Below are 25,516 nucleotides of genomic sequence, written 5' to 3'. Positions count from 1 at the left end.
AACAACGGCTCAGCCGCGAAGTGGTAGGCCACACAAGCTCACAGAACGGGACAGGCGAGTGCTGAAGCGCGTAGCGAGTAACAATCGTCTGTCCTCGGTTGCAACACTCAATACAGAGTTCCAAACTGCCTCTAGAAGCAACGTCAGCACAAGAACTGTTAGTCTGGAACTTCATGAAATGGGTTTCCAACACAAGCCTAAGATCACGATGAGTAATGCCAAGCGTCGGCTGGAGTGGTGCCATTGGACTCTGGAGCAGTGGAAACGCGTTTGGCAAATGCCAAGAGAACGCTATCTGCCCTAATGCATAGTGCCAACTGTAAAGTTTGGAGGAGGAGGAATAATGGTCTGAGGCTGTTTTTCATGGTTCGGGCTAGGCCCCTTAGTTCCAGTGAAGGGAAATCTTAACTTCTTGCCGCACGGATCCCTTTTACGGGATCATTTTCGTAAACAACCGCTGAATTGCAGTGCGCCAAATTCAAAAATAATACTAAAAATATTTATAATCATGAAATCACAAGTGAAATAAACCAAAACACAGCTTAGCTTGTTGTTAATCCACCTATCGTGTCAGATTTTGAAAATATGCTTTACAGCGAAAGCAATCCAAGTGTTTGTGAGTGTATCAATCACTGCTAGAACAGCTAGCCTTAAATTAGCTTCGTCATGAAAGTCAGAAAAGCAATAAAATGAATTGCTTACCTTTGATAATCTTTGGATGTTTGCACTCAGGAGACTCCCAGTTACACAATAAATGTTCTTTTTGTTCGATAAAGATTAATTTTATAACCCAAAACCGTCATTTGGTTTGCACGTTATGTTCAGAAAACCACAAGCTTGTTCCGGTCCTGAAGGGCAGACGAAAATTCCAAAAAGTATCTGTAATGTTCGTAGAAACATGTCAAAGGTTTTTTATAAATCAATCCTCAGGTTGTTTTTAACATACATAATCGATAATATTTCAACCGGACGGTAAACTGTTCAATACTACAGAGAAAGACAATGTCAAGCCACATCTCTCCTGCGCAGGAACCAATCAAAGGACACCTGACGCCTTTTGATAAATCTCGCTCATTTTTCAAAATAAAAGCTTGAAACTATGTCTAAAGCCTGGTCACAGCCCGAGGAAGCCATTGGAAAATGAATCTGGTTGATACCCCTTTAAATGGAGGAGGGGCAAGCAATGGAACAGGGATTTTGTTTTTTTAAATAATGCACTTCCGGGTTGGAGTTCCTCAGGTTTTCGCCTGCAAAATCAGTTCTGTTTTAGAAATTTTAGAGTGTTTTCTATCCTAATCTGTCAATTATATGCATATTCTAATATCTGAGCCTGAGAAATAGTCAGTTCACCTTGAGAACGTTATTTTTCCAAATATAAACATTCTGCCCCCTAGCTGAAAGAAGTTAACGCTACAGTATACAATGACTTTCTAGACAATTACAACATCGTGGCAACAGCTTGGGGAAGGCCCTTTCCTGTGCACAAAGCGAGGTCTATACAGAAATGGTTTGTTGAGACCCATGTGGAAGAACGTGACTGGCCTGCAAGAGCCCTGACCTTAACCCCATCAAACACCTTTGGGATGAATTGTAACGCCGACTGCGAGCCAGGCCTGATCACTCAATATCAGTGCCCGACCTCACTAATGCTCTTGTGGTTGAATGGAAGCAAGTCCCCGCAGCAATGTTCCAACATCTAGTGGAAAGCCTTCCCAGGAGAGTGGATGCTGTTACAGCAGCAATGTTCCAACATCTAGTGGAAAGCCTTCCCAGGAGAGTGGATGCTGTTACAGCAGCAATGTTCCAACATCTAGTGGAAAGCCTTCCCAGAAGAGTGGATGCTGTTACAGCAGCAATGTTCCAACATCTAGTGGAAAGCCTTCCCAGAAGAGTGGAGGCTGTTATAGCAGCAATGTTCCAACATCTAGTGGAAAGCCTTCCCAGGAGAGTGGATGCTGTTACAGCAGCAATGTTCCAACATCTAGTGGAAAGCCTTCCCAGGAGAGTGGATGCTGTTACAGCAGCAATGTTCCAACATCTAGTGGAAAGCCTTCCCAGGAGAGTGGATGCTGTTATAGCAGCAAAGGGGGGACCAACTCCATATTAAATGCCCATGATGAACAGGTGTCCATATACATTACATAGCCAAAAGTGTATTTCAAAATACAGAAATACAGCCGGTATGATACATTTTGAATCACATGATACAGAATGCCTCATATGATGCTGCGTTTTTAAAAGTTATACATCTTGAAAACTTGATTGCTGACATGCAAAACATTTTGGGACTATATCAGCAATGGACTAATGAAACAAATACTAATTGATCATTTTTGGGTGGAGTTTTCCTTTAATGGCGGAAATCAGCCAAAACTGTCTCAACCCTGGCAGAAATTGGTTGAGTCAACGTAGTTTCCTTGCGTCGTTCAACAAACATTTTAATGCCTGATTTTCTTGTGTTAACGTGACTAGTTGATTGAATTTGCAATGAGTCATAACCATTCATAGGTTGACTCATTGTAAGCCATTTTTTCAATTCTGTATATTTTTTGGTGTAGTAGGACAACAAAATATCTGTGAACTGAAACAGTCAATTTTACTACAGAAAGTCCAACTTTATAGCGTTGAGCGGCTGGTGCTCTATTGCTCTGCTGTAGCGGCATCTCACGCTCTGGTTTCACATCGCACCCAAATGTTAGCTTAGCTGGCTAGCACTCTGGCGTCGAAACAGCTGCAGAAAGAAACACATGCTACAGCAGGTGTTGTGAACCTCAGCTAATCCACACTAGACCAGATTATTTTCCTGACACACACACACCTCCACATTCTAAACCACAACAAAGATCCTGTAGGTGCTTGCCATAGTTTTTGGAAAAGAGAGCATGTGCTTCTGATTTGGGGTGAAGTCTTTTTGGTAATTCCTCCAATAACAATATGAAGCTGGGCCTCTTTGACTTGGACACACATGCCCCCACACACACACATGCCCCCAAAAGCAGATTTGAAAAAAAATACACAAGCGATTGTCCACTATAGCGCAGACGGCATAACATACAACAGCATAACAACAACTGCATAATATATGTTGACATTTCTGTTGACCAAGGAACAGATTCGGAAATATTCACCACTAAAAACAGGCCACAAATAACAACAAAATGTAAAAAGCATTGGCATTCAACAACGTATGTGTATCGAATGCTAACCAGGTTAGCAACAGGAGGGCGAATGCTAACCAGGTTAGCAACAGGAGGGCGAATGCTAACCAGGTTAGCAACAGGAGGGCGAATGCTAACCAGGTTAGCAACAGGAGGGCGAATGCTAACCAGGTTAGCAACAGGAGGGCGAATGCTAACCAGGTTAGCAACAGGAGGGCGAATGCTAACCAGGTTAGCAACAGGAGGGCGAATGCTAACCAGGTTAGCAACAGGAGGGCGAATGCTAACCAGGTTAGCAACAGGAGGGCGAATGCTAACCAGGTTAGCAACAGGAGGGCGAATGCTAACCAGGTTAGCAACAGGAGGGCGAATGCTCTGACCATGATCCATTCCACACATTAAAAAGGGGCCTGAGGCAGTGACATCAGAAACTTGCAATTTAGTCAAACCATGGGGTTCGGTTATCTGCTTTCAAGCCAGTAGTAGGCCTTCGGAGAGCACGGTATGAAAAACGAGCAGTCGGGGTCCGTAAGCTGTCCTTTTCCAATTGCAATTAATTCCGAACGACGTCTGCCTACCATAGTAGTTTTAAAATATTAAAGAGTCAGAGCGAGACAGAGAAAGACTTCACTTTTTTTTCATTTTCTACTAGCACTGACTTTGCTGATAGCTACCTTATTGAGGAATAATGTACTTACTATGACTAGTCGCTCTGAATAGGAGCGTCTGTTAAATGACAGAAATGTTGAGAGAGATAAAGAGAGAGAGATAGACCAGCTGAATAAAGACATCAAATCCACTGACAGGGGATAAGAAAACGGGATCTTTAATCAAGGATTTGCTCTCAGCGGCAGATCAAGTATTGAAGAGGTTTTTCCTTTGGTGACAAAAGTGCCATGCTTCATTACTGAACTAAGTGGATTCTATAGGTTGATGTTTGAAGCATTAAAATATAAGATACAAATATTAAAGCTAAAGGGCATCGTCTACAAAGTTCAATCACGTTTTGGGGCAATGCTTTACAAAGACCTCCTTGCAGGGTAACTCATGGGTGGTGACTCAAATGACACCCTATTCCCTAGTAAGGCCCTGCTCAAAAGTAGTTCACTATATAGGGTATAGGGTGCCATTTGGGATCACCCCTGCTGTTTGTAGGGTAAATGTATGGGTAGAACTTTTGACTTTAACCAAAAAGCAAGTATGCAACAGTGGGGATGTTGGTTTTGATGAGCACCTTACAAAGGATGTACCATATTCAACTCAGTTAATACCTCACCACCATTAGAAACTCATTCCATTTTCCATAGGTAGCCATTGAGAATCACTAGATGTCGTACTATACATTAGACAATATAGGTCTAGGATGTTGTATTAGTTGAGAAACCCATTCCATTTTCCATATAGGACGCATTTGAGAATCGCTGGTTGTCGTACTATACATTAGCCTATATGGTGTTTGTCATTTCCAATATTAAATAGGTCACTCCCTATCCCACAGCACATTCAGTCAAGTCAACCCCATCACTCTTCAACACAGCTAGCCCACTCCATCAGGAATAATGGGTCCTGCACCAATTAAACACCAATGAAACAGCATGAATAACAGAGGCGCTATTGGTTGGCTAACCTGATTCCAGTGCACACGTTTAATTACTGTGGGTCCATCTATTCCTAGGTGGGTTCGCCATCACTTATCTCTCCCTTCTGAGGAGAAACCGGGGTTGGGGTGTGTGTGTGAGTGGTATATCAGAGACATTGTTTACAATATATATCATGTGTGTGTGTATTAGGGCTGGGCGATATATTGAATTAATTTGATTCATTTAAATGTATGTTTTAGCGCAATGCTTCAAAAGCCTGTATCGCGAGAATCGCGAGTTCCGTCTTTTTGGTCTTGTCTCCTTTGCTCCTTCTATGCCGTGTTCACCTTCCCGTTCACTATTTCAGCCACAACCATTGCTGACAGGTGTATAAAAATCGAGCACACAGCCATGCAATCTCCATAGACAAACATTGGCAGTAGAATGGCCTTACTGAAAAGCTCAGTGACTTGTGAATTGCCCATAACTTTGATAATGAGATATGATTTTTAGGCCATATCTCCAAGCCTTCGTGTGTATGTGTGCGATGCACATGTGCACGCAAGTGCATGTGGAGGTCCCTGACCTCCCATCTGATCTTAAATAGGCTACCCTTTCTGTTCCCTTTGCCTGAGACGAAAGGGCGGATTAGACTGAGATATGTGACAGAAGACACACTGAGCTCTTCCTTTTCAAAATGTCTGGAATGCCCTTTTATGGATGTACAGATACTAGTCCCCACAGATGGAGGAAACAGGGTTGGGTGAAGGTGCCCCTAGATGCTGATCTTGGGTCAGTTTAGCATTTTCCCCACTAATGGTTAATGTTAGGATTGGGGGAGGGGAAGCTGATCCTTGATCTGTCCCTATGGGAAACTCCACCACGAAGGTCACAACTAACAGTTTCTATATGAGAAAAGGCTACATTGATTCCACGATTGATCCAAACTAAAATGCCCACTTCTTCATATAAAATGGAGTAAAAATATACCTACTCACGCTATTATCTGTGTCAGTTACTACCACAACTATTATGTTTTTTGACTTGACACAAAAATGACAATGTACTACTACAATGCCTACATTCACCAATGTTAACATATCTACCTACATGTACATATTACCTCGACTAACCGGTGCCCCCGCACATTTACTCTGTACCGGTACCCCCTGTATATAGCCTCGCTATAGTTATTTTACTGCTGCTCTTTGATTATTTGTTACTTTTATTTATTTATTTTTTGGTATTTTTCTTAAAACTGCATTGTTGGTTAAGGGCTTGTAAGTAAGCATTTCACTGTAAGGTCTACACCTGTTGTATTATTTATTATTATTATTTATTTATTCACCCATTTGGCACATGTGACAAGTAAAATTATTTCATATACGTATACTACATACAGTGGGGAGAATAAGTATTTGATACACTGCCGATTTTGCAGGTGTTCCTACTTACAAAGCATGTAGAGGTCTGTAATTTTTTATCATAGTTTTTTTCATCATCTTCAACTGTGAGAGACGGAATCTAAAACAAAAATCCAGAAAATCACATTGTATGATTTTTAAGTAATTAATTTGCATTTTATTGCATGACATAAGTATTTGATACATCAGAAAAGCAGAACTTAATATTTGGTACAGAAACCTTTGTTTGCAATTACAGAGATCATACGTTTCCTGTAGTTCTTGACCAGGTTTGCACACACTGCAGCAGGGATTTTGGCCCACTCCTCCATACAGACCTTCTCCAGATCCTTCAGGTGTCGGGGCTGTCGCTGGGCAATACGGACTTTCAGCTCCCTCCAAAGATTTTCTATTGGGTTCAGGTCTGGAGACTGGTTAGGCCACTCCAGGACCTTGAGATGCTTCTTACGGAGCCACTCCTTAGTTGCCCTGGCTGTGTGTTTTGGGTCGTTGTCATGCTGGAAGACCCAGCCACGACCCATCTTCAATGCTCTTACTGAGGGAAGGAGGTTGTTGGCCAAGATCTCGCGATACATGGCCCCATCCATCCTCCCCTCAATACAGTGCAGTCGTCCTGTCCCCTTTGCAGAAAAGCATCCCCAAAGAATGATGTTTCCACCGCCATGCTTCACGGTTGGGATGGTGTTCTTGGGGTTGTACTCATCCTTCTTCTTCCTCCAAACACAGCAAGTGGAGTTTAGACCAAAAAGCTCTATTTTTGTCTCATCAGACCACATGACCTTCTCCCATTCCTCCTCTGGATCATCCAGATGGTCATTGGCAAACTTCAGACGGGCCTGGACATGCGCTGGCTTGAGCAGGGGGACCTTGCGTGCGTTGCATGATTTTAATCCATGACGGCGTAGTGTGTTACTAATGGTTTTCTTTGAAACTGTGGTCCCAGCTCTCTTCAGGTCATTGACCAGGTCCTGCCGTGTAGTTCTGGGCTGATCCCTCACCTTCCTCATTATCATTGATGCCCCACGAGGTGAGATCTTGCATGGAGCCCCAGACCGAGGGTGATTGACCGTCATCTTGAACTTCTTCCATTTTCTAATAATTGCGCCAACAGTTGTTGCCTTCTCACCAAGCTGCTTGCCTATTGTCCTGTAGCCCATCCCAGCCTTGTGCAGGTCTACAATTATATCCCTGATGTCCTTACACAGCTCTCTGGTCTTGGCCATTGTGGAGAGGTTGGAGTCTGTTTGATTGAGTGTGTGGACAGGTGTCTTTTATACAGGTAACGAGTTCAAACAGGTGCAGTTAATACAGGTAATGAGTGGAGAACAGGAGGGCTTCTTAAAGAAAAACTAACAGGTCTGTGAGCCGGAATTCTTACTGGTTGGTAGGTGATCAAATAGTTATGTCATGCCATAAGATGCAAATTAAATACTTAAAAATCATACAATGTGATTTTCTGGATTTTTGTTTTAGATTCCATCTCACAGTTGAAGTGTCCCTATGATAAGAATTACAGACCTCTACATGCTTTGTAAGTAGGAAAACCTGCAAGATCGGCAGTGTATCAAATACTTGTTCTCCCCACTGTATGTTTTTTGCAGGTATCTTAATGTGTGAAGAGATTGTCAAAGCCCACCCAAATGTAATTTGAGTAAACAGAACTATTCCTTTAAAAACGCACAACGCATCACCAGGGGCAAACTACCTGCCCTCCAGGACACCTAGAACACCCGATGTCACAGGAAGGCCAAAAAGATCATCAAGGACAACAACCACCCGAGCCGCTGCCTGTTCACCCCGCTATCATCCAGAAGGCGAGGTCAGTACAGGTGCATCATAGTTGGGACCGAGAGACAGCTTCTATCTCAAGGCCATCAGACTGTTAAACAGCCATCACTAACACAGTGAGACTACTGCCTATATACATTTACATTACATTTACATTTAAGTCATTTAGCAGACGCTCTTATCCAGAGCGACTTACAAATTGGTGCATTCACCTTATGATATCCAGTGGAACAACCACTTTACAATAGTGCATCTAACTCTTTTAAGGGGGGGGGGGGGGGGGGGGGGGGGGGGGTTAGAAGGATTACTTTATCCTATCCTAGGTATTCCTTAAAGAGGTGGGGTTTCAGGTGTCTCCGGAAGGTGGTGATTGACTCCGCTGACCTGGCGTCGTGAGGGAGTTTGTTCCACCATTGGGGTGCCAGAGCAGCGAACAGTTTTGACTGAGCTGAGCGGGAACTGTACTTCCTCAGAGGTAGGGAGGCGAGCAGGCCAGAGGTGGATGAACGCAGTGTCCTTGTTTGGGTGTAGGGCCTGATCAGAGCCTGAAGGTACGGAGGTGCCGTTCCCCTCACAGCTCCGTAGGCAAGCACCATGGTCTTGTAGCGGATGCGAGCTTCAACTGGAAGCCAGTGGAGAGAGCGGAGGAGCGGGGTGACGTGAGAGAACTTGGGAAAGTTGAACACCAGACGGGCTGCGGCGTTCTGGATGAGTTGTAGGGGTTTAATGGCACAGGCAGGGAGCCCAGCCAACAGCGAGTTGCAGTAATCCAGACGGGAGATGACAAGTGCCTGGATTAGGACCTGCGCCGCTTCCTGCGTGAGGCAGGGTCGTACTCTGCGAATGTTGTAGAGCATGAACCTACAGGAACGGGTCACCGCCTTGATGTTAGTTGAGAACGACAGGGTGTTGTCCAGGATCACGCCAAGGTTCTTAGCACTCTGGGAGGAGGACACAATGGAGTTGTCAACCGTGATGGCGAGATCATGGAACGGGCAGTCCTTCCCCGGGAGGAAGAGCAGCTCCGTCTTGCCGAGGTTCAGCTTGAGGTGGTGATCCGTCATCCACACTGATATGTCTGCCAGACATGCAGAGATGCGATTCACCACCTGGTTATCAGAGGGGGGAAAGGAGAAGATTAATTGTGTGTCGTCTGCATAGCAATGATAGGAGAGACCATGTGAGGATATGACAGAGCCAAGTGACTTGGTGTATAGCGAGAATAGGAGAGGGCCTAGAACAGAGCCCTGGGGGACACCAGTGGTGAGAGCACGTGGTGCGGAGACAGATTCTCGCCACGCCACCTGGTAGGAGCGACCTGTCAGGTAGGACGCAATCCAAGCGTGGACCTTGCCGGAGATGCCCAGCTCGGAGAGGGTGGAGAGGAGGATCTGATGGTTCACAGTATCAAAGGCAACCGATAGGTCTAGAAGGATGAGAGCAGAGGAGAGAGAGTTAGCTTTAGCAGTGCGGAGCGCCTCCGTGACACAGAGAAGAGCAGTCTCAGTTGAATGACTAGTCTTGAAACCTGACTGATTTGGATCAAGAAGGTCATTCTGAGAGAGATAGCAGGAGAGCTGGCCAAGGACGGCACGTTCAAGAGTTTTGGAGAGAAAAGAAAGAAGGGATACTGGTCTGTAGTTATTGACATCAGAGGGATCGAGTGTAGGTTTTTTCATATACAGACTTGAAATCACTGGCCACTTTAATAAATGGATCACTAGTCACTTTAATAATGTTTACATATCTTGCATTACTCATCTCATCTCACATCTTGCCTACGCCGCTCTGTCATTGGTCATCCATATATTTATGTGTGTATACTCTTGTTCCATTCCTTTACTTAGATTTGTGTATTAGGTAGTTGTTGTGGAATTGTTAGATTACTTGTTAGATATTGCTGCACTGTCGGAACTAGAACTATGTGTATGGGACCAATAACATTTGATTTGATTTTGATTAAAAGGGAAATCTGGGATTCAAACAACAACAGGTAGCCCCCTACCACTTTTTGGATAAAGAGCTGAGGGATGGAGCTGGAGAAATGTAACCACTCTCAAATGTAACTCTCTCTCTGCATTCTCAGCCACTGTTCAATCCCTAAGGAGAGCTCCATAGCCTTGGCTCAGGAAGCCAACATCCCCGCTCTCGTTACCCAGAGATAGAGGACACATCTGGGCCAGCAATGAGGGATCTCCCCTGGGTCACCAGGCTGGCTCCCGCTGTGAATGTGCACAGGTGCAAAAATGGTGCTGGGTACCGTATTCATTAAAGGAATAGTGGGTTATTTTGGCAATTTTGTCATTTTTATACACACCCAGAGTCAGATGAACTCATGGATACCATTGTTATGTCTTTGCGTGCAATTTGAAGGAAGGTAGTTTTGCGAGAACTCCACCGCCCATCTACCTCAGCTATAAATGGGGGCCAACTAAAGAAATAGATGATAATGAAATTATGAAGTTGCAAAAGCAGCTACTGGTTTGTTAGAAACGTATGTGAATGTAACAGAGTCCATGTCTGCCACCAAATGATTCTTACATTCAAATTGGCACAATAGACAAACAAACCATGCAAACTTCTGGAACAAAAACCAAGAAGCTAGCTTGTCACACCAGGCATGTAGATCTCAGGTTCGGTGACGTCCTTGTGGGATGCTAACGCAGCTATCCGCTACATTCACACATTGAGGTAATAATAGGCATTGCCAAAATGTTTTAACACGTGTTGTCTGAGGTGTTGGGGAGTAAAATCGTTGTTGAAAAAACTATTGTTTTGAACAAATAACGAAATTACTGCCCGTAGAAGTTTATAAAATATGACATGTTGCTCAAGGACAATGCGAACGAGACATACAATTGAAGTCGGAAGTTTACATACACTTAGGTTGGTCATTAAAACTCGTTTTTCAACCACTCCACAAATTTCTTGTTAACCTTTTACGGGGGCAGCCCGACACCGGTACACTTATGACAACATCCAGCTCAAAGTGCAGGGCGCGAAATTCAAAATCTATTTTTTTTTTAAATATTTAACTTTCACACATTAACAAGTCCAAGACACCAGATGAAAGGTGCACATCTTGTGAATCAAGCCAACATGTCCGATTTTTAAAATGTTTTACAGGGAAGACAAAATATGTAAATCTATTAGCTAACCACGTTAGCAAAAGACACCACTTTTCTAACTCCATCAGTTTCTTACTCCATCAGGTGCTATCACAAATTCGACCAAATAAAGATATAAATAGCCACTAACCAAGAAACAAATTCATCAGATGACAGTCTGATAACATATTTATTGTATAGCATATGTTTTGTTCGAAAAATTTGCATATTTCATGTATAAACCATAGTTTACATTTCAGCTACAATCCGAAATTGCACCGAAAGCAGCCATAATATTTACAGACACCAACGTCAAATAGCTAATTACTCATCATAAAACATTTCTGAAAAATACATAGTCTGCAGCAATTGAAAGACAGGCATCTTGTGATTCCAAACAATATTTCCGATTTATTAAATGTTTTACAGCGAAAACAAAATGTATCGCTATATTAGCGTAGCTACAATAGACAGACACAATTGGGCGCCCACGGCCAGTTCAAATGCACGACAGATATATGAAATAACATCATAAAATGGGTCTTACTTTTGCTGATCTTTCATCAGAATGTTGAAGAAGGTGTCTGTCCAGATGAGTCGTTGTTTCGATTCAGAATGGCAAATTTCCCTCTTCAATTAACATTGGCACGAGCCGAGTGGCATAAATTTCTCCAACGTAAACACAGTCAGAGGACGGAACACGGCAAAACTCCCGAATAAAGTTTCAATAATCTGATTAAACTATATTGAAAAAACATACATTACGATGATATGGTCACATGTATCAAAAAAAATTCGAGCCGGAGATGTTAGCCGTTCGTTACGAAGGCAAAACAGAAGTCAATCCCACTTCCTTCAGAGTACCGGAAGTGGACGGTCACGTCAAAGAAATAGTTTTTTTTCCACCACAGAACAAGATGAGCACAAAAATTTCTTCTCTGACATCCTCTTTACACCAATAGGAAGGCGTATAGAGTGTCAGCAGACTCCTAAGTGTCAAGACCATGTATAGGCATCAAGTTGAAAAGAGCATCGATTTCTGACATTTCACTTCCTGGTCAGGAAAAGTGCTGCAGAAGGACTTCTGTTTCACTCAGAGAAATAATTCCAACTGTTTTAGAAACTAGAAAGTGTTTTCTATCCAAAAAGAATAATAATATTCATATTGTACGAGCAAGATTTGAGTAGGAGGCCGTTTGAAATGGGCACGATTTCACTGGCTACTCAACACTTTGCCTTGCAGCCATAAGAAGTTAACAAACTATAGTCTTGGCAAGTCGGTTAGGACATCTACTTTGTGCATGACACAAGTCATTTATCCAACAATTGTTTACACAGATTATTTCACTGTATCACAATTCCAGTGGGTCAGAAGTTTACATACACTAAGTTGACTGTTCCTTTAAACAGCTTGGAAAATTCCAGAAAATGATGTCATGGCTTTAGAAGCTTCTGATATGCTAATTGAGTCAATTGGAGGTGTACCAGTGGATGTATTTCAAGGCCTACCTTCAAACTCAGTGCCTCTTTGCTTGACATCATGGGAAAATCAAAAGAAATCAGCCAAGACCTCAGAAAAAAAATGTAGACCTCCACAAGTCTGGTTCATCCTTGGGAGTAATTTCCAAATGCCTGAAGGTACCACGTTCATCTGTACAAACAATAGTACGCAAGTATAAACACCATGGGACCACGCAGGCGTCATACCGCTCAGAAAGGAGACGCGTTCTGTCTCCTAGAAATGAACGTACTGTGGTGCGAAAAGAGCAAATCAATCCCAGAACAGCAGCAAAGGACCTTGTGAAGATGCTGGAGGAAACAGGTACAAAAGTATCTATATCCACAGTAAAACGAGTCCTATACCGGCATAACCTGAAAGGCCACTCAGCAAGGAAGAAGAAAGACACTGCTCCAAAACCGCCATAAAAAAAACAGACTACGGTTTGCAACTGCACATGGGGACAAAGCTCATACTTTTTGGAGAAATGTCCTCTGGTCTGATGAAACAAAAATAGAACTGTTTGGCCATAATGACCATCGTTATGTTTGGAGGAAAAGGGGGGAGGCTTGCAAGCCATAGAACACCATCCCAACCGTGAAGCACGGGGATGGCATGTTGTGGGGGTGCTTTGCTACAGGAGGGAATAATGCACTCCATAAAATAGATGGCATCATGAGCAAAATTATGTGGATATATTGAAGCAACATCCCAAGACATCAGTCAGGAAGTTAAAGCTTGGTCGCAAATGGCTCTTCCAAATGGACAATGATCCCAAGCATACTTCCAAAGTTGTGGCAAAATGGCTTAAGGACAACAAAGGCAAGGTATTGAGTGGCCATCACAAAACCCTGACCTCAATCCTATGGAAAATTTGTGGGCAGAACTGAAAAAGCGTGGGCGAGCAAGGAGACCTACAAACCTGACTCAGTTACACCAGCTCTGTCAGGAGGAATGGGCCAAAATTCACCCAACTTATTGTGGGAAGGTTGTGGAAGGCTACCCGAAACGTTTGGCCCAAGTTAAACAATTTAAAGGCAATGCTACCAAATACTAATTGAGTGTATGTAAACTTCTGACCCACTGGGACGGTGATGAAAGAAATAAAAGCTGAAATAAATCACTCTACTATTATTCTGACATTTCACAATCTTAAAATAAAGTGGTGATCCTAACTGACCTAAGACAGGGAATTTTTACCAGGATTAAATGTCAGGTATTGTGAAAAAACTGAGTTTAAATGTATTTGGCTAAGGTGTATGTAAACTTCCGACTTCAACTGTATAAGACACGCTTCAAATGACCTGTCCACCTTGGCAAGCAAAAGTAACAACAACAACAACAAAGATGGCGGTGAAAAAAACAGTGCTTCGGCCTAGGAGTGTGAACGTTTAAACAAAGTTGGTATCCTTTACATTAAGAAAATCCATAACCCAATTTATTTTGTTTGTTTTTTCCCCTAACAAAATTACAATCACAGTACAGTTATGAAAAAAACATTATTTTCCATGTTAAAGTCTAACTAGATTTCAGCCTGTAAAGGTTAAAATAGTATAAGGTAGTTTAAATAAACCCAGAAAGCTAAAAGCAAACAATTTGCTAGGCCTGCAAGACAAGATATAGCGAGAAATAGATTACCAAGACATTCTTTCTGCCTGCCCCCTCCTCTCTCCTTCACGCTGGTTTGCCTGCTCTTGTTCTTCACCAGAGATCTGTATTTAATAATAAGATGCTCATGTCTCCGCCCTAACAATGGGAGTCATTGTCCCAAAGGCGGGAAGGCAGGTGACAAGCTTAGTTCCAAAATAAGCCGATAGAAACGCATTGGGTTAATTTTGGACAGATTTGAGTGAGACAGACCTCTTGCTTCGCCTCTTCCTCTCGGTCTTCACTAACGATGCGAGTGTGTGTTCAGTCTTCGGTCTGTTGCGTGTAGAATATCCTAGCCTATTCATTTGATAATAGGCCCTGCTTTACTGAAGTTGCTAGACATTGTAAGCCAAGAAATGGCAAGATACAGCTTTCCATTGCGAGATACAGCATTTGATTGCTGATAGATAGGCCTATTGCATGGTTCTGACTGGTGGCCGACCTGCCTATACTGTGCCACTCCCCTTTCTCTCTGTCCCTCGCTATGAAAAATGCAAGTGGTTGTGTTCTCGGAAGTACAACAACTAATCTCTTTAAGGAATACCTAGGATAGGATAAAGTAATCCTTCTAACCCCCCCCCCCTTAAAAGATTTAGATGCACTATTGTAAAGTGGTTGTTCCACTGGATATCATAAGGTGAATGCACCAATTTGTAAGTCGCTCTGGATAAGAGCGTCTGCTAAATGACTTAAATGTAAATGTAAATGTAATCAGTCTCATCCGTTCTAAAAAATACTGAATCTTAGGCATCTTGACACTCATAAATGACAGTTGGCACAGGAAGTTGACGTTCAAGGAGTCAAGGAATCAATTATTTTGGAGTCGACTCTCCACCACTACGTCATTGTCGTTAACTTTGGAAAATGGCAGAGAAAAGCAAGCGACAGCAGGGAAGTCCTGTATGTAAATACTTTGAGAAGTTACATGAGAAGGAAATGCAAACTTTGCGAGGTGGAATTGAGGTACAGTACAGGTGCAATGCTTAACCATCTTAAAAGGGACACACCGTGAGATCCAAATCTTTGCTGGCAGCAGCACAGCTGCATTGTGAATTTAGGTGGAATTTCTCTTTAACAGGAATCAATTTTAAAAAAGTACAGTTTAAACATTATATTTTTTAAATTAATTTGTCACATCCCTACTTAGGCCTACTCTTTAATTAAGTATGTGAAAATGCTAATGATTCTGTCAGGTAGATAAGCACTAACCATTTTTTATATGCAGGTAACTTGAAAAATGTATCTCTAAAAAACATAAAATAAAGAAAAATTGGATCTAGAAAAAATGCTCAGACAATCTTAATGGACAATAGCCTATATTAGAATTTCAATTTCAATTAAAATCCATCCATTTTCACACTCCGTTAATTTTTTGCCCCTCCAGCTGAATATCTTTGCTAGATCCCATTTGTCTTTCATTTCATGCACCTTGGTTTAGGCGTAGGCTACTGTGTATTACTGTGGAGTGGGTAGCGAGTCGCGACTGTACGAAAAATGTACCCACAAGCCTGTAAGGTGTTATAGAATGAATTCTGAAAATGAGAAAAATGGCAGTGTGGATATTGGAGTGTGTTGAAGGACACTGGAGAAGAAAAAAAAATATTTCCATAAACACAATTATTTCCTTTCCTTTTCACTGTCTGCGGGGAACTTTCCGGCTTAGCCACTGAAAATGTATGTGTACATGTGTTAGGCGAGTACGAGAACATCTGTCACTGAGGGATCCCGCAAGACAAAGCTAATATGATACGATGTTATGATATATACATTTTTTAAATAACTTTCAACTCTGCTCTGCCAAAGTAAAGATTTTTTTTTTTTTATTAAATAAACATGAAGAATTTGTGTGTGTTACATGGGGCTTGCATTTCACGATTTCAAGTTAAAGGGGATAGATTGAAAAAGATGATAAAGAACATCGAGAAAAAGGACATCAAATCTATGAGAATGTATTTATGTATGAAGCATGAAGTATTTCTAAAACTCAGTCACTGCTGTAATGACAGAAAGCGTGCCAATTATCAACAGGTAAAACCTGGCAAGCCTGTTACCTCATACAATATACATATGGCTAAGAGCAAAGACAGGCACAATGTGTTCAAAGGTTAGGGATATTGAAATTGTCTTCACTTAGCCTGCAGAGCATAAATAATTTTCAGTTTCTAATCGCAAAATGTGGCAATGAAGCATATAGAGAGTTATGACAGTGGTTAGACCTACTGTATGTGTGTTCTGTACAATATTACTTGACATTCGGTGATATAAGAATGTTATGACATGTTTATGACACCATTGTGACACTTATGATATACAGTTCAAGTAAAGTGTTGTCAAATATTGAGTGAATAGGCCTAAGCCTACTTACTGTAAGTGGGTTGGACTGAAAAACAATGCTAAGTAGCCTATAAATACAAGAAGAGAGACATTGGAGGTAATCATTAGCATATTCTACTGTCATCATTGAACCCGTGATTTCTGGGTTATTAGAGCAATTAGATTAGGCTGGCATACTGTATACAGGTAACTGCCAAAATAAAGGAAACACCAACATAAAGTGTATTAAAGGTCCAATGCAACCATTTTTATCTCAATATCAAGTCATTTCTGGGTAACAATGAAGTACCTTGATGTCTTATCAATTAAAAATTGTCAAAAATAAACAAAAATAGCATCTTAGCAAAGACCCATTTCTCAAGCAAGAATTATGCTAGGACTGTCTGGGAGCGGTCTGAGGGGAAAACTGAAAATTAGCTGTTAACAGCAGAGAGATTTGGAACTCTGTCTGCGGTCCAAACACTTAAAAGACACACCCTATCCCCTCAGCCCTCAAATTAAGTGGACACTTCTGATGACATATCATGACGTCTGACGAGTATACACTTGCAGGGCGAGGGAGGAAGGAATGATTTCTTACTGGACCACCCTTGGCCGGAAATTCGTCACTCGTTGATCCCGCGATGATTGTGTTTTCAGCCACCGGTAGCTTGTGGGTGCTTTATATGCGCAACAGTCAATTATGATTGCATGTCCACTTCTATTAAATATATAATTATTAATATACGCCTACTGTAAGATAGCTAGCAAATTAATTAGCTAACTGACGTTAGCCTGCCTAGCTGGAACTTCTGACTTAAAATTTCTAACTTATTTGCATCCGTTTTTACTTACACTTGTATGTTGACTTCTCAATTGATGTTGTTTTTAAGTTTTCGCTGACGTTTCTTAGCGGATGTACAATCGTCGCAAATGTAATTATGGGGAGTTTCAGGCCCCGGAGTGAACATAATTGTACACTCGTAAAGCTGACTAAAAACGTGGGCTGAGGGGTTCCCTTGCTTGGCTAATCATTTGGACCACCCTCCAAGATGGCGACGAGAGAAACTGGAGTTTCCATTGGCCAAATTCAGGTAGGTCCCTCCCAGTTTCTTAAGTTTAAGAAACGTTTTGCAACAGAATGGACATAATGAAAACATCAATGAGTGCATCGATGACGTTATCCCTACAGTGACTGTATGTACATACCCCAACCAGAAGCTATCCACACTGAGCTAAAGGGTAGAGCTGCCGCTTTCAAGGAGCGGGACTCTAAACCGGAAGCTTATAAGAAATACCCCTATGCCCTCCGACGAACCATCAAACAGGCAAAGCATCAATACAGGACTAAGATCGAATCGTACTACACCAGCTTCGACGCTCGTCGAATGAGGCAGGGCTTGCAAACCATTACAGACTACAGAGGGAAGCCCAGCCGAGAGCAGCCCAGTGACACAAGCCTACTGGACGAGCTAAATTACTTCTATGCTCTCTTCAAGGCAAGTAACACTGAAACATGCATGAGAGCATCAGCTGTTCCGGACGACTGCGTGATCACGCTCTCCGTAGCAAGACCTTTAAATTGGTCAACATTCACAAGGGCCAGACGGATTACCAGGACGTGTACTCTGAGAATGCGCTGACCAACTGGCAAGTGTCTTCACTGACATTTTCGACCTCTCCCTGTCTGAGTCTTGCAGCTTCATTAAATAGTACCCGCAAAACACCAGTCTCAACGTCAACAGTGAAGAGGTGACTCCGGATTACTGGCCTTATAGGCATAGTTGCAAAGAAAAGGCCATATCTCAGACCGGACAATAAAAAGAAAATATTAAGATGGGCAAAAGAACACAGACATTGGACAAAAGAACTCTGCCAGGCATCCCGGAGTCGCCTCTTCGCTGTTGGAGTTGAGACTGGTGTTCTGCGGGTACTATTTAATGAAGCTGCCAGTTGAGGACTTGTGAGGCATCTGTTTCTCAAACTAGGCAATCTAATGTACTTGTCCTCTTGCTCAGTTGTGCACCGGGGCCTTCCACTCCTCTTTCTATTCTGGTAGAGCCAGTTCGCGCTGTTCTGTGAAGGGAGTAGTACACAGCGTTTTACGAGATCTTCAGTTTCTTGGCCATTTCTCCAATAGAATAGCCTTCATTCCTCAGAACAAGAATAGACTGACGAGTTTCAGAAGAATGTTCTTTGTTTCTGGCCATTTTGAGCGCCTGTAATCAAATCCACAAATGCTGATGCTCCAGATACTCAACTAGTCTATAGGACAGTTTTATAGCTTCTTTAACCAGGACAACAGTTTTCAGCTGTGATAACATAATTGCAAATGGGTTTTATAATGATCAATTAGCCTTTTAAAATGATCAACTTGGATTAGCTAACACAATGTGCCATTGGAACACAGGAGTGATGGTTGCTGATAAATGGGCCTCTGTACACCTATGTAGATATTCCATTAAAAATCAGCTGTTTCCAGCTACAATAGTCATTTACAACATTAACCATGTCTACACTGTATTTCTGATCAATGTGATGTTTTAATGGAAAACAATGTGCTTTTCTTTCAAAAACATCGACATTTCTAAGTGACCCCAAACTTTTGAACGGTAGTGTACATATTACCTCAATTACGTTGACTAACCGGTGGCCCCGCACATTGACTCTGTACCGGTACCCCCTATATATAGCCTCGCTATTGTTATTTTACTGCTGCTCTTGGTACTTTTATTTTTTTTAAATGTATTTTTCTTAACTGCATTGTCAGTTAAGGGCTTGTAAAGTAAGCATTTCACCTGTTGTATTCGGCGCATGTGACAAATACAATTTTATTTTATTATAGGGAAAGCCATCCATCCCACCAAAACAGGCTTAAATGTCAGGTAGTCTTTTCAAACAACTCTTACACTAAAAGGGTGGAAAAATATATAAAACACAGCCAAATCATGTTTTTGACTGCGCTGGGCCTTTAATATGGTATTGGGACACCATGCAGCTGCCGGAACAGGCTCAATGCGCCTTGGCATAGATTCTGCAAGTGTCTGGAACTCTACTGGAGGGATGCGACACCATTCTTCCACGTGAAAATCCATAATTTGTGTTTTGTTGGTGGAAAAATCTGTCTCAGGCAAAAGTCCAGAATCTCCCAATAACGGAGGCGCATAAAGATGGCGGCCCCCGTACACTTACAACAAATTCCTTGTTTTGATAAATTTACCGTATTGTACATTGCTCTCTGTCGCTCTTTTTTGGTATGGTCATTAGTAAAGTATAGCCTACATGATCCACCTTTAGCTTCAAGACGCAGGCAATTTGAAAAAAACTAAAAAGTAGATTGTTCTGATTTATTGGCACATTGAACCATATCGCCCGCTGTTGTTACACTCAGTGGATACGGCTAAAATGTTGTGAAATTGTTAAGTTATATTACTTGTTAGATATTACTACATGGTCGGAACTAGAAGCATAAGCATTTCGCTACACTTGAATTAACACCTGCTAACCATGTGTATGTGACAAATACATTTGATTTGAAATAATTACGTCATATCTGAATTATGCCAGCTTTACGCACGTTCGCCATTGGGTTGAGATCCAGTGACAGACACACACACACACATTGCCTATGCTCCTTTGAGACACCTCTTTCAAAGTCACTGAAATCTCTTCTTCTAGCCATGGTAGCCAACATAATGGGCAATGGGTATTTTTATACATGACCCTAAGCATGATGGGATGTTAATTGCTTAATTAACTCAGGGACCACACCTGTGTGGAAGCACATGCTTTCAATATACTTTGTATCCATCATTTACTCAAGCCTTTCCTTTATTTTGGCAGTTCCCTGTAGATACCCTATGCAGTTTCATTGACTGGCAAACATTTTCTAGCTACATATCAAGTATGTTTTACCATGCAGTTCTGGAATGTAGGCTATGGGTGGATGGAATTCATAACAAACGGTTTAACTCGGTGAAAATAGCTCCATGTAGAATAACGGTTATCTGCTTCAAATAACGGGAAAGTGTCTCTTTGAAAATCAAGAGGGGTCTATGGCAAGGCAACCCCTTTCTATGGGGGGCAAAACATTAATAAATGTAGACTTATTAACAAAGTAGTTATTTAGCCAATGCAATTGTAGATTTTTTGGGTTGTTCAGAATGCGTATAGCCTAACCTTCTTTGGCATTAAGATAGCTTTATCGTCATATTGTTCTTTGTTGGCGTACATTCTTCAAATAAACAAAAAAGGAGACTACGAGGGCAGACTTTGATTTGATAAATCCAGAGAAATTGACTGTCTAGTCCGAGTGACCTACAACAAACAACCAAATGTCATTGAATTATGGGTGTGTGAGGTTGCTGCTACGGACCATGGAACAGCTCTCAAAATGTAGCCTAGCTGTCTTGTAACAACCACTCCGAATTGTTAACATTACTACAGACGCCCACTCGCAAAGAAAACGGATTACATGCAATGTAAGTAGCTTACCCTACCTTGGAACACAACTCGGAGAAGAACGGTCGATTTCCCATGTTGCAAAAATATTCATAGGCACGGGCATGGGCCCATCCGACCCACCAGAAATCGAACCCATGCCTCCTGCTCCAACCGCGGCTCCGGGAGCAGTGGGCATAGGTGCCGGGGGTGGTCCACCGATCCCGCCGCCGCTACCTGGATTCAGGAAAGCGGCCCGCACTCCTCCTCTCTCTACGGCCGCCGCCATCATCGCCTCTCCTGGGGTAGCAGCAGGCTATCAGGCTGTGATGCTCGCTCGCGTAGCCACTCTCGGCTATATCGCAGAAACTTGTCAGTGTAGCAGGCAGCTCAAGGCTAGCATATCGAGATAGTGCTGAAACAGAAGCGTTCAAACACAAATCTGGGCGGGGCGCTATTAAGCACGCACACACAAAAACGAGGTACTATTGGACGCTAGGGGTGCCAGCAAAGGGGCGGGTCGTTGGTTGATTGTAAATAAAAAATCAGAGCTGAATATTATTGGATTATAATAACATTGTTAAATGTAATTAACCGCAATGTGATTATAGCTAGTTGACAATTATTAGTCTATACATAATTATTTATTGGACATTTTATGACCATAGTAAGAAACGTTATATATAGACTAATGATACAATATATCAGGGATCATGAGGCATCATAATCAGGGTTCATAATAAAAATTGCTGCAACAACCAATGAAATATCCCTTAATATAAAATCCTACTCCTCTACTAGCCCACAATCCATTCCTGAGAAAGAAATGGCAAGTCATATTAAAATGTTATTTTTTATATACAATCAAAATCCACTGTGTCGCTTGCACATTCCATTAAGAGTTGGAGAAAATATGTTTCTGTAACACTTCATTTGATGTTCTGCTTGTAATGTGTTTATTACATCGTTTATTTTGTGTGTGTTTAATTTAGGTTGGTATTTGCACTTTTGGGACTATTCCATTGTACTGGGCAAACTAAATTACTTCACATATAGGCCTATTTGACCCAGGTTTGATCTCCAACTGTAATTTCTGTCAGTATTGGTGCTAATGACTAGTGAACAGACTGAGTACTGACTAGGACAGGGCTTGACTTGGACCCAACCAATAAGGAGCACCCACACCTTGTTTACTGGGATGTAGTGCCTTCCAGTGGCAATCAAAGATACATTTACTGCTTCTATTACTGTATTTATATGTGATTCTAGCTTGTACAGGGACATTGCATGCATATCTTCTCTTCTGCTCATATCTGAGATTAACAGGAGTAAAGCATTCTAGTGTAGTTATAATGCATTGTAAGACTTGTCATGAGCATGTGTATTTATTAGAGATCCCCATTTAGCTTCTGCCAAGGCAGCAGCTACTCTTCCTGATGTCCAAACACATTAAGGCACTTATATTACATATAAAACAAAATGTAAAACAGTACATCATATAACATTATTACACCACTACATATCTGCAATACAAAATGTATAATACCACCATACAACAATAATACAATGTACGTGTGAGCAGAGTGCGTGTGCTAGCGCTTGTGTGCATATGCGTGTTTCTGTCTCTTCACAGTTTTTACCTGTTTTTTTTTAAATCTGATTCTTCTGCTTACATCAGTTACCTGATGTGGAAGAGAGTTCCATGTAGTCATGGCTCTATGTAGTACTGTGCGCCTCGGAAGCAATACTGTTACATTGGTGCCGTGACCCGGATCACTGGTTGCTGCGGAAAAGGAGGAGGTCAAAAGGGGGATGAGTGTAACCGATGTGAAATGGCTAGCTAGTTTGCGGGGTGCGCGCTAATAGCGTTTCAATCAGTGACGTCACTCGCACTGAGACCTTGAAGTAGTTGTTCCCCTTGCTCTTCAAGGGCCGCGGCTTTTGTGGAGCGATGGGTAACGATGCTTCGTGGGAGGCAGTTGTTGATGTGTGCAGAGGGTCCCTGGTTCGAGCCCAGGTATGGGCGAGGAGAGGGACGGAAGCAATACTGTTACACATGGGTGTCCGAGCTGTGTGCTAGTAGTCTAAAGAGACAGCTCGGTACATTTAGCTTGTCAACACCTCTTACAAAACAAGTAGTGAAGAAGTCAATCTCTCTTCCACTTTGAGCCATGACAGATTAGATTGACATGCATATAATTAATGTTAACTCTCCGTGTACTTTTAAGGGCCAGCTGTGCTGCCCTGTTCTGAGCCAATTGTAATTTTCCTAAGTCCCTCTTTGTGGCTCCTGACCACACTACTGAACAGCAGTCCAGGTGTGACAAAACTAGGGCCTGTAGGACCTGCCTTGTTGATAGTGTTGTTAAGCAGGCAGAGCAGCGCTTTATTATGGACAGACTTCTCCCCATCTTAGCTACTGTTGTATCAATATGTTTTGACCATGACAGTTTACAATCCAGGGTTACTCCAAGCAGTTTTTGAAATAATTAGGACGAACTTATTCCTTGCCACCCATTCTGAAACTAACCGCAGCTCTTTGTTAAGTGTTGCAGTCATTTCAGTCGCTGTAGTAGCTGACGTGTATAGTGTTGAGTCATCCACATACATAGAACACACTGGCTTTACTCAAAGCCAGTGGCATAAAGATTGAAAAATGTATATGACAACCTCAGAATGTCTTATTATCCTCTTATAATGATCCTGACTAAAATAACAAACATTTTAAGTCAGTTGAACATGTGCTACACAGATCCATATTATAAGCCATGTGATAAAACATAAACATTACAAGGGCTCATACATGGTTATGTCAAGTAATAAAGCATACGACCTGATGGCTTTATGTCAAGTGTTACTGCAGTTCTCAAAGGAAATCCTATTTCTAAACCAAAGATACTGGGTAGACAAGTGCACCAGATCAGACAGTTCGCCATCACTAATTGAATGAGAGGCAACAACTGCCCTCTTACTTTAGGTGGCGTAACATTTTCTGGCCTAAGAATAAATGACAAAGAATAAATGATCTCTTCCTCTGAGCGAGCGAGTCCAGGGCTGCGTCCAGTCCTGGAACGTTCAATTGAACGGAAACGGCGCTGTACCAAAGATTGTCTATTATATTTAGAAGATAGTCAATTGACCACTCTAACAATGGAAATGTATGTCCTCAAAGATGGAAGGCAGGCGGGAGGAGGCGAGATCAGATGGGACCATTCTAGACAATGAGAGGGCAGATACGCGTGTGAACAACAGGCCATAGAGATAGATAGTGGACTCATCTTTGTAGCTGTGCCATTATAGCGTCTGTGACAGAATGGTAAGCGCCATTGATGCTATCTCCATTTTAAAGTAGTACTTAATTAGTCAAAGACTCAGCTTATGCAAAAAGATAGTAACGTTTATTCAGAGAACGTTCTCAAGTCAAGAATACAAAAACATCCATTTTATAGCTGCGCACATACTTCCACACAAACAGTAGGTATCCTACGCACATACATACACACAAACAGTAGGTGAGTTTTATCCTTCTCCACAGTTCGCACCACTTTGTATCACTACCCAGCCGACAGTTCCATTCCCCCGAGATTAGGGAGACCTTGAGAAGTACTCCCTGTCCTCTCCCAAGTCTCTCAGAGGCCAAGTCTCTCAGAAGCCTAGACCTAGGTCGGTCCAAACACAGTTTTAATTGTGTATTCAGTATTGTGTGCCTATTTTACTAGGCACACACACACACAAGTTCAAATCCTAAGCTACGCCTTGCTCAGACAGTCTGTGTTTTTCCACTATACAGATACCTTGTTTAACCTAATTCCGGCTAAAACTTCACACATCATCAGATTATAATTTTATGATTATAATCAATTTCACACAGTTATAAGGTTTCAGAGTGGAATTATTTTATCATTATCTTTCAACATTTAAATTATTTTATCACAAGGTCCATGTTAAAATGGGTTATGTCCATGAGTCCTCTATCTCTATGACAACAAGCACAACACCAAAGTTAGTCTTTTTTTTTCAAAGTTTCCGAAAATGCCACGTGCGTCCACTTATATCAGTTTATTCGTAACAACCTTACCATTACGACACTTCTATTCAATCAAATAAGCCTCATGTAGTAAATTAGCAATTACATTTTTTGTTGACCAAATTCGACACGATCTCATTGACCTCCATACAAAAATTATTCACTTCGTGGGTTTATTTTTGGTTGACAGATCTTGAGTAAAACCTCTCACTTCGCCTCTTCTTCTCTGGCTGTACTGAACGACCAGTTGAAAAACGGGGATGAGTTGGGTTGTGGGTTGGGTAACGCTGTCAGCATGGCCACTTCCCTTTAAATACGTAACTCATGGCTTCAAACCACACCTGACCAAACGGGAGCTAACATACCTCAAAGTCTGTTCAAGAACGTACAAGAGCATTTTGGGGAAACGAGTCGTTCAGTACAAACCGTTCCACCGCGTACCAAACATTCAAGTGAACTGAACCCACCTCAGCTTGGGAGACGGAAAATGAACGGTGACTGTCTAGCGAGTCCAGGCATTGTGGTGTCACC

The 25,516-nt window shown here is 42.0% G+C and overlaps 1 protein-coding gene across 1 annotated transcript in view; it reads right to left on the bottom strand.

Moving 5' to 3' along the window:
- LOC120032762 (phosphofurin acidic cluster sorting protein 2-like) overlaps positions 1 to 21,247 on the bottom strand; it is a 100,236-nt gene extending 78,989 nt beyond the window's left edge. Inside the window, exon 1 of the mRNA XM_038978945.1 lies at positions 21,018 to 21,247. Within this exon, the coding sequence (XP_038834873.1) occupies positions 21,018 to 21,247 (230 nt within the window). The remainder of the gene's footprint in view (positions 1 to 21,017) is intronic.
- Between the last annotated feature and the right edge of the window lie 4,269 nt (positions 21,248 to 25,516).

The sequence above is a fragment of the Salvelinus namaycush genome, chromosome 39 (genome assembly GCF_016432855.1).
Source record: "Salvelinus namaycush isolate Seneca chromosome 39, SaNama_1.0, whole genome shotgun sequence".
Taxonomy (NCBI): domain Eukaryota; kingdom Metazoa; phylum Chordata; class Actinopteri; order Salmoniformes; family Salmonidae; genus Salvelinus; species Salvelinus namaycush.
This window is presented reverse-complemented; position numbering and strand designations above follow the sequence as displayed.